Source organism: Pogona vitticeps, chromosome 5, assembly GCF_051106095.1.
Source record: "Pogona vitticeps strain Pit_001003342236 chromosome 5, PviZW2.1, whole genome shotgun sequence".
NCBI classification, from domain to species: Eukaryota; Metazoa; Chordata; class Lepidosauria; order Squamata; family Agamidae; genus Pogona; species Pogona vitticeps.
In genome coordinates this window covers 45607644-45618552 of record NC_135787.1, presented here as the reverse complement: position 1 = coordinate 45618552, position 10909 = coordinate 45607644, and the positions used below count along the sequence as shown (strand labels likewise).

General features: G+C 38.6%; 1 protein-coding gene across 2 annotated transcripts in view; it reads right to left on the bottom strand.

Moving 5' to 3' along the window:
• Positions 1 to 684: 684 nt before the first annotated feature.
• Positions 685 to 10909, bottom strand: part of FHDC1 (FH2 domain containing 1) — a 51295-nt gene continuing 41070 nt past the window's right edge. For both annotated transcript variants that reach the window (XM_020781346.3, XM_073001546.2), the window contains exons 11-12: positions 7307 to 7471; positions 685 to 4925 (exon numbers count right to left, since the gene is read on the bottom strand). In XM_020781346.3, the coding sequence (XP_020637005.3) occupies positions 2904 to 4925; positions 7307 to 7471 (2187 nt within the window). In that variant the 3' untranslated portion in view covers positions 685 to 2903. The remainder of the gene's footprint in view (positions 4926 to 7306; positions 7472 to 10909) is intronic.

Genomic DNA, 10909 nt, shown 5'->3' with positions numbered 1-10909 from the left:
CTTTATCCTGTTACTATACTGTCTGCTTTATATCCTGTTTTATTATCCCATGTAAACCACCCAGAGTGGCCTGGGTTGCCAAATGGGTGGTATATAAATCAAATAAATAATAATAAATAAAAAATGTAGCCTAAATACTAGTCATATTACCTCCCCAGGGTTCAGAGGCAGCATGTCTCTGCATATTAGTTGCAGGCAAACAATGACAAAAAAGAGGTGTTGCCCTCTTGTTCTCCTTGCATGCTTCCAAAATATTTCAGACTGTCTACTGTAGAAAATGATTCCCAGTGTGGTGTAGTGGATAGAGTGATGGCTAGGACTCTGGAGAACAGCGTTTGATTCCCTGCTCAGACAAGGAAAATAATTCAGGGATTGGAATTGATAAAAAAAAAAAAACCCAATCCTTAAATATCTCACCTTGAAAGCCCTATTAGGGTTGCTATAATTGGTTCCAACTTGACAGGGAAAAAAACACAAACAAGATGATAGGCATCCAGCTTCATATCTGGCATCCCAGATTTAATTTGGAAATGCTTAACTAATGAATATATATATATGCAATTAAACAAACATGTATTGTACATATTCTCTTTCAAATACACCAAATTAAAGATAGTCTAGCCTGTGACAATGTAGGGCCTCAGGCAGAAAACTGGGTGAAATAATAGTGGAAGAATGGAAACATTTAGCACAAACCCCATAAAAGGGAACTTTATTAAACTAGCAAGATAAACTCAGAAAGGTATAAATGATCCATTAAATACAACCAGTTCATTTTTACACATACTTATACAGTATAGAAATTTACTTACACTTTCCAAACATGTTACATTTAAATTATTTTTTTTCTTTTCAAGCTTACTACCATCAAAAGGTAATAAAAATCTGCCACCTGCTCTTGCAGATGAGAACACAACAGTAGGGCCAAATAGACAGCATTTAACCTATAAAGCAGTGGTTGGCAACCTTGGGTCCTCAGATGCTCTTAGACTACAACTCCCAGAAATCCTGGCCAGCACAGCTACTGTCAGTTTTAGTTCCAAGAACATCTGGAGAGCCAAGGTTGTGAACCACCACTATAGAGGTTGGATAACCCAAAAAGCTTATAAAACCAAAACCAAGGATTCTATCCCAAGGCCTTTACTACAAGAGGGGATTAAACCAATCATCACACTGTGTAACAAACTGTGTGGAGGGCCCAATTCATGTCATGTGGACATACTTTCTAGGGAAGTTTCTGAAAGCTGTTTCCACAAAGGAAAAAGTTAAGGCCATGAGCTGTTTGAGTCAATTTTCAGTGTCAGTTGTCATATCTGTGTCATATCATATCAACAGCAAGCAGTGTGCTGTTGCTGACACACCTATATTAAGTGAAGGGAAGGAAAAAAAAGTAGGAGTGCTGAAGATAAGGTGTCAACCAACTGAACATAAATTCTCTAAATATTTCCATTGCAAGACAATTCAAAAAAGGTTTTCATAAATGAACAAGATGGCTGCTATTTAAGAAAAAGAGGCTAAACAGCAACAGCCAGTTTCCCCACCTACATGTATTTACCTGGAAAGCGACCAAGGAGAAAGCAGAACACGTAGCAACAAGTTCCCCTCTCAGAACACTATATCTTAAACTGACCTTTCTGCAGTGAACTATTTTTTTAAAAAAGAAGCTTATCAAAAAGTTTAAAAAGTAGTGTTAAAAATCTGTATCTGAAGCAAATCAAGCTTAATTTTTTAAGCCTTTTGCAATGCATAAAAAGGAACCTGCATGTTTCATGCCAACTGGTCATTTTGATAAAGAAAAGAGGCAGCGGGAAAACCAAAGGCTCTATCTAATTAGAGCCATAGCAGCATTTTGAGTCACTTGACAGTAGTTAAAAACCAGTGGAAACAAAAATTGGCAGGAAAAGTGCTCTGCAAGAGGTTGCAGCCCTTCCAGGTTTCAAGCTGCAGCATCTGTGATATGTATCATAAATATGGCACTTTTGTATACCAAAAGCTGGCAGGATTGCAGGTGACTGCTCAGCAAGCTAAGCTACCTGTAGTCATACTCCCTAACTACTACCTGTGGTTTCTCAAAGACACAGCCTTCAGTTAACCCTACTAATTCCAGCACCAGTCATTCCATGGACTATACTACTTGTACATGCAAGGCAGTTCTACCACACTCATGGAGAATAAACATTCTGCCCAGCAGAGTTTCCCCTCTTTCCGACAGATAAACATACAACTTAAAAACATGCTGTAAATTCTTCAGAGGAGAGAACAACCCAACCACAGAACAGTCGTGTCCTACTTTACCACTTTGTAGGCCAGTGGTCCTGGGTATCCAATTGCCAGCAATGGACTTTGCAACAGACACAATTTATTCTTTGACCCCAAAGCTACTCAAGAAGATTGGCACCTATTTCCCACGCTTCTTCCAAAAGGAACTCGTTTTGCATTTTCAGAACAGAGTGGTTATACAACAACTGGCCATAATCCCCTAGTTCTGTTTTCCTTTCACGGGACAAAAGCTTTGTGTTAGCACAACATTTCCTGACCTGGTGCATTCCAGGTGTGCGTTGGACTACAGCTCCCATACCAACAAATCCTCCATGCTTCATGGGGATGATCAGGATGTTGTTCAACACATCTTAGAGTGGAGGCACGCCAGGTTGGGAAATACCACCATAGCATGTAAAATTCATGTAAGGGTACTCTCTCTCTCAAAGCAAGTTAACTTTGTTACATCACAGTAGTTTGAATACATTCAGTTCAGGCATACAGAAGGATCCACATAACGTACCTTAATTTGCATTTGTTACTATGAATGCAACATTAGGAGATATTTCACAACAGAAATATTCAGTTTCAAAAGAGCTAGCTTTCACATTGCACATTGTCAGCCAATACAACCCCCTTTCTTTTCAAAAGTGATTCAGTAGCTTTCCTATGGTTGTTTGGTTTCCATCTTTACATTTCAAGGAGGCTGGTCTTTCCATACCAATTTGTTCCCTTAGCATGGGTTCTGCTAGTTTAACACTTTGAAGCTCATTGTTGTCAGAGTCCCTTTTGACCATTCTCGCACTGTTTGCTCTTTTCAGTGTGCTCCCACCATTTTCCTTTGGATTAGAATCATCAGAGGCTGCTGTCATTCTCATCCTAGGCAGCCTTTGAGACAGAGATCTTGTAAGGGTTGGAGCTTTGGAAGCGGGTGCTAAATCCACCTTTGCACATTTGGAGGAAGAGGCCACTGTGTTCCTTGCAAAGCTTGGAACAGGAGCTGGTGTCTTGGGAACAGCAACAGCTGTGCTTTTGGTAGCCTCTGTAGGGGATTGTGGTTTGGGCAAGGAGCGGCACATTTTTGTTTCATCATTTTTTGACTTGGGCACATATCTGACTGGTTTAGAGCTTGGCTTTTTGAAGGATCCTTTGTGCTGAAGTGGCTCCTTCTCAAAATGGCCACTGCTTGAGGTTGCAGTTCCCCGCTGGAACTTTGGCTCCTCTACAGATATGCTTTGCCTATACTGAGGTTTTGGCATTGTATCAGCGCTGCCCCGAATGGAGTTACGCCGCGACAACCGTGTTTCAGCAACGTTGGTGTCCCGAGCTGCTGGTTTAGCTTCTGGCTTTTTTGTACAAGTAGGGGGTACTGCTTTAGTTGACCTGGAAATGGGTACTACTTTTCTCATGCTTGCATTTTCTGATGTATTTAGAGTTCTGACTGGTCTAGAGTGATTCGAAGGACCAGTGGTGGGTTTAGTGGAACTTGAAGATTTCTCTTTCAGAGAATTTCTCTTTGGTCCTAACCCATCTTTGCTTCTTGCTGATTTTTCCTTTGGAATACCAGCCTTACTGCCAGAGTCATCTTTATCATTAGGGCATGAGCTTATGATAGCATTCCCACCAGTTTGCAGATCATTCATAAAAGGGACTATGAAACCATCCTTCCTGTTTACTTTATTGCCATCTAAGTTTGGATTGTTTTCTTCTGACAGGTCAAGTGTCAAAGAACAGTCAGAAGTATCTGAGACGCAGAACGGTGGTCCATTTGCCTTAATTCCCGAAATGCTATTGTCTGAAGAGACTGAGCTATCATTGTTGGGCTCTGGAGCATCATTAACATGAGTTGGCAGTTTAGCAGTATGTTCACCCTTATAAGCAGCCTCTTTAGACTTTCTGAAAGCTGGTATTGGCCGACTTGTAACACTAAGAGAGTATAGGCTTGAGTCATCCACAGTTTCCAAATCTCTCACACTAGTCCCCAAATGAATGTCAGATAGATCATCCATGTCATTTGCTTCACTGAGGTCAAATTTACATGATCCGGGAACAAATTCAGAGTTTTCAAGAGACGCATCCCAAGGAACTGCTTCTGTTGATTCCATACAGGGCACATTAAATGTGTACCTGTCACTGCTAGCATTCTCTTGATTATTATGGGAGTTAACACGGGCACCAGCTAACTCCTCAAGCGCTTCTGTGTGCTCTGACTGAGACAGAGGTAACTGGAAGTAGCTGCAGTCTATACCTTCTTCAGATGACTGCTCTAAGTGAGAGTTACTTAAACTGAGATCTCCAGAGTCTTTAGTTTCAACCCAAGCGACACTGGGTCTTGCTTGACCTGCACGAGGAAGGCTGTTGGACTTGCTTGTATCTTCACCCTTTGAGGTCTCCAAGAACATCAACAGTTCTCTGTCTGCACTAACTCCCAGGGAATGCCGGGAGCGCCTGGTGCTAGCATTTCTGTAGGAAGGGCTTTGGGGTCTTTGCTGCAAGAAGGGAAGAAATTCTTCCAGACCTCTCTTTGTCAGTGTCCCAACATCACTCTCACTGCTGCTTCTGCCAAAAGCTCCAAGTTCAGCCGTGACCCATGATCTACGTTTTTCTTCTATCTCCTTCAATCGTTGTAGTTGCTGAAGTTCTTGGGTCTCTCTTTCCTTGTTTTCCTGTTTAGAGGAAGAGAACAAGAACACATTACAGTTTTAAAGATGGAACTGTGAGCATATTTTAAAGTTTTCTCTGTATCTGTTCTCTTTATTCCTCCCCTCATTTTTAGCTTGGCTCTTGAGTATTAATTACCATGGCAACCATTTCATTCAATTATGTTTTGTACTTCAAAAATATTTCATTATTTTCTTGTTTCATAATCATGCATTTAGATCTGCCAATGATATTGATGAATTATTTCATTATGCTCCAGCTTCTTTTCAAAATACAAGAACTCAAGAAGCAAGCTGGGATATTGTACAAAGGTCTGTTCAAATCCCATTCAATAAGCCTCCCATATAGAACCCAAGCAAACCAATTTAACTAAATGTGGCAAGTTTAGATTTTGTTTGCATTTATATAGTGCATGTTTGAAAACTTAAGATCTGCAAGTGATCCATACTTTTACCATGCATTTACATCTCCTCCCTAGTACTCATTTTAGATTATTATTTTGAGCAGTCCAAAGTGTCAATTTATTTAAAGCAGAACCACAGACCCTTGGATCCTCTTGATGGTCTTGATTACTATGCACAAAATTTCTTACTACTTGTTATCTTAACTGGGGCTTTTGGGGAGTTGAAGTCCAAAATATGGGAAGGTCCGAACAGCCCCCATCATTGCTCAAAAAGCTAAGGATTCTAAGGACACAGTACATGAAGATACTGAACAAAAACTTCAGTGGGTCCAAAATGCAGCAGCCAGATTGGTGACTGGGGCTGGTCACAGGGATCACATAATCCCCCTGTTACAGCAGCTCCACTGGTTCCTGATCCCTTTCCAGACACAATTCAAAGTGCTGATTCTAACCTATAAAGCCTAAAACATTTTAGCTGTGTTAAGGACTATCACCCTTTATGAGCTGGCTTGAGTATTAAGATCATCAGTAGAGGCCTTTCACCTTCACAGGTGTGTCTGAGGGAACACAGGAAAGGACCTTCTCTGTTGCTCCTCCCAGACTCCGGAACTCCCTCCCACAGGAAGCCAGATTGGCCTAGTCTCTGCTTTTCTTCCACAAGTAGACAAAGACTTTGCTCTTCAGAGAGGCTTAGTGACTATCTGTCCAAGAGAGGTTTTTGAACAGATTGTTGTGCCTTGTTGCTCTGCATGTTTTTTTGGTTTTGATTTTATTTACTGTGGCAATTGTTTAATTCTTTTAAAATCGTTGTATACTTACTGTTTTTCCATTTTAAATATTATCTTTTACTGATGTAAGCCACCTTGGTTCTTTTTTAAGAAGAAAGGTGGGATAAAAATATTTTAAACAAACAAACAAAATATTTTTCTTGCACTTTCTTAAAAGGAATCTTTCTATATAATTTTCATACCCTGCATATAAAAGCAGTGATAAGAAATCTTGTGGTTTGGGATCAATAACAATTGGAACTAGTGCCTCAAAATCTAAAAAGATTTGAGGCATTCAACACCTGGATCACGGGCACCATTTAATGCATTTTATTTTCAGCACCATATTTTCAGATAGCAGCATTTTTATTTTGGGAAGCGATACTGGTTTCATGCCCCCAAATGTATGTTAAGAACAGATGTTTTGTACTGTTCAATGCCACACATGCATGACCTTCTGGATTGAAGGAGACAAACACTCTTCAGTACACAGAGCTGTCTCCAGGCACTTTGCCTATTGTCATTATAAAAACACAGCAAAGATTACAGTGTTTGCATGCCAAAGGCATAGAGGTTAATCATGCAGCTTATTTCTAGAAAATGGCTGGTGTTTTCTTGCCCATTTCCAAGGTAGCAGAATAGCAGCATGGTGAGATAGGAAATATGCTTGATAATGTCAATTTCCATTTAAACAAAATACAAATTAAATAAAAATGTGTGATTTCTCATAGTAAAGCAGGAGGAAGGTTTCAATTATATCCAATTTAAACAAGATAATAATCATCTGCTGTCAAGTCAATTCTGACTTATGGCAACCGTTTTTTCAGGGTTCTCCAGGTAAAGAGTACTGAGAAGTGGTTTACCACTCCCTTCTTCTGCGGACATCCTGGGACTGCGCAACTTGCTCATGGCTACATAGGCTGGCTCTACTCACAGGAGGCACAGTGGGGAATTGAACTCCTAACCTCAGCCTCTGCAGCCAGATACCTAAACCACTGATCAATAAAATATCTGTAGCAGCAAAACATTTGGCTTGAAGTTAGAAGAGGGCAGCTTTCTCATCAGAATTGACAAGTATCCTACAAACTAATCTAATCTTCTTCCATAGTATTACATAAAGGATTAACTGTATAAGATTAGCCAACAGCAAATCACTTTAATGACCCAATAATAATAAGATATTCCAGTACTTTGTTGAGTACTGTGTCCTCCTTACCTTAACAGCTTTTGTGAACCTTAGGCAAAAATCCCTGAATATCTGAAAGCACTCCTCCAGTTTCATTGTTTCTTTATCTTCACATAAGAAGTCTATAAGGGCATGTGCTTCCTTCAGCAAATCCCGTTTCCAGTGTTCTAAGTCTTTTAGTTCTTTCACAGCAAACTTTTAAACAAAACCAAAATACACATTAGATTCCAACAGGGATTGAGAAATGGCCCATATTTAATACTCTATACATATATACATGGGCTAATTTCAGCATGGGTAAAATCCTGGATTAAAAAACTGTGGCTAGAGATCACAGGGCTACAGCACTGAGAGTGGTATGATACCTTTGGGGTATTCATAGACTTTTTATCCCTGAGGCCAAACAGGCTTTTCCAGTATTTTGAAACACTACTCAAACCTGCAAGAACATTTTATTGCATGGAATAATAGGATACTTGTATGTATCACAGACAATGATGCTTCTGTACTGCCACTTTCAATATTTTGGCTCCTGACAAAAAGGCAACCACTGAACATTGTTCAAATAGGATATTGAAAGATGACATTTCCGTGAAGAGACACAGAAAAGCCAAGCTTTCACTTTCTAATAAAGTAGAAAGTAGGCAAATAAAATTAAATTTATGACACATTTGCAGCTAGGCTATAACACATAGAATTTAGCTGCAAATACAGGTGGGAAGTAGTAACATAATCTTGATATATTTAGAAATTTAATACATGTTTTAACATACTACACTAAGGTTCAGTTGCTGCTGTCCAATTGCCTGAAAGGAGTTAAAATGCAGGAGTCAAACTTTTTTGTCAATTATTTCACAGTTTACCCAAGATAGGTGCTTGATTTATTTCACCAATCAAATTCTCATCAATTCTGGCTTCTTTCACTAAAAACCCATTTCCTCAAATGTTACATAAGGCTATACAAGTAGTGTTTCAAAGGCCTTTGCTAAACAACAGGTAGCTAGGATGTTAAGCCAACAAATACTAATGAGTTTAATCCATTACTATTTTCCATCTCCTCAGTGAAGACAAAGGTATAGTGCACTTCATGTGAAATCTGTGGCACAAAGTAGGCTAAAGGAAAGCAAGTAAAGGAAAATAACCTAGCTTGAAGAAGTAAGACAATAATCTGGAGAAGAAACATGCACCAAAATAGATCCTGCTAAACACAGTGCAAAATAGAACAAATTTCAGTTAGCATTACAAGGCTGCTGGTGACTGTTGGGAACTATCACATAACAGTGGAATTTATTTCAGAAGTTATTTTCTAAAGAAAATGTTTCTGCAGGGACCACTGATGTGTGTTTCATCCACAAGCCACATTTAGATCACCAGGTCTCTGTATTTTGATAGTTTTTCCAATTCTTTATTTTCAGCTCTGGCATCCCCTGGAATTGCAATGTAAATGATCCAGACATTTCTGTGCATTTATCAATTTCAAATTTCATTTGAATATCTTCATTAAATTTCTGCAGTATGTTTAGCAGTGATTCTATCTCAGTGGAACTTTCAGCATATAGTTTTAGATCATCCGTGTATAACAGATGATTGATTTTTCTTGCTTGTTCTGAAACAGGAGCATGCATTATATGAACAAAAAAGGATGGGGGGGGGAGAACTATTGCTGTTGCTGTTGTTACACCTTATGCTGACTCCGTCTATCCAAGCAGTCTCAAAACTGGTTAGCAACAATTCTCGAGAGTTTGAGCCTGAGAACTCATTCATCCACAGCAGGAACTTGATGCCAGATGTTTTGGACCAACTTTGGCCCTAATGCCTGGGGTTTCTGGGAGTAGAAGTCCAAAACACTTAGTGCAGCAGAAGTTCCATAAAGGCACCAACAATCTCATGATAATATGCCCTTACATTAGGTGTGTTGCCTTAAGAACATTTAGTTTGAAACTCAAATTTTATTGAGACTTAACAAATATAGTTCCAGTGACAATTATTTGATCAAGATAATACTACAACCATAGATTTTAAGAAGATTAGCTTGGTTATTCCGCCCCCCCCCCAATCCTTCTTTGTTCCTATAATGCATGCACGCAGGCACATACAGAAAAAACAGGATCTTTCCAGCACTTTTATTTGTTTAATAAAAGAACATTCTTTGAAAATGAAGAGTGACAGAGGTGTATTCAGCTTTGTTTTCTTGGTGACTTCTCTTACAAAGCAGAAACTCAACTGGGAGCCTAAGGGTTTCCAAGGGATGGGGTATGTAAATGCTGCCCCCAGAAGGAGAGATAATCTTAGCTTATCACTCATCAGGGGGGGAAAAGATAGCATCCAAATCAGCTTTGTTAGTCATCCATTCCCCTCCCCCCCAAAAAGCAGTTATATAGATAAACTGGTGAAGGAACATGTAAAAAAATGGCACCATCTTTCATACTAGTATGTAATTCACACAGAGAAGCTAGCTTTTGAATCAGTTAGCCATTTTAGGGACAGAAATATTACATAAGAGAATGAGAATCACTTGTAATTAACTCCAAATTGGGAATTAGTACTAATCAAATCTGTTTGAATACAAAGTAAATATGGAAGCTACAAGAATACTGTGTCCTGATACTACAGGTTTGATGGCAATGGACAGAATACGAAGCCAAGTAACGCAAAATACAGGATCTTATAAATTGCTGAAGGCCTGTATAACTACAGTTCATTCCACTTAAATTTGAGGTGAGAATGGATCTAGAGTATTATATACCTAGTTGAAAACAATGTCAAAATCAATTAAGTCCTTTCCATTTCAAGAAGACAAAGACTGTAACTAGTACTGTATAGTCTTAGTCTGGATCCAACTCACATATCTGAAACTTTAGAATTCATAGGTCTTACAGCCATTATATAAGCTTAATATTTAACCATGGGTTATTTACCATAACATGGGCCAATGCTCCATCTAAAATTTAAAGTGTGGGATTAATGCTTGACCACAGGGCAGCACATAAAACCACTGTCTGAACTGGGTTTGCAGACCTTTATTTGGGCTAATCACATTTAAATGTTACATTTGCACCAGAAAAACCAGGTTTAAAGCCGTTTGTTGCTTTTGTAATCTCTGGCTTCTAATGTAATAAGTCTCTCTTGCTGTCCTTTCCTTCAGTATATCTCTCATGCACAGTTTAGCCTAGCAAATATAGTTTTCACTGCATGCTTGGGACTTTAACCAAGACTATTACAGTAAACATAGTGAAGCATTGGTTTACTCTGTAGGCAAGATCAGTAAACCACATATTCCATGTTACAGTTGAAGGAAGGAAAGAAAATGCACCAAGTACTTTTGTACAGGGTCAAAACAAAGGTTTTCTTCAGCTTTTAACTGCTGTCAGTAATGTTCACTCGTGAACTAGAATTACTGTATATGATGAATTATGAAAGTTAAAAGTTCCTATATTAGACCAGAGTGGATTTGACTTAAATTTGATTTAAATCACAGTTTAAATTTAAAAATTGGATTTTAAATGATTTAAATTTAAAAAAATTAATTTAAAAAATTGAAATCAAATTACTTTTTAAAAAATAATTGATATTTATTGACCCTGCATTAGAAAGATTAATTTTATAAGACTGCCAGGAACACAATTATGCAAC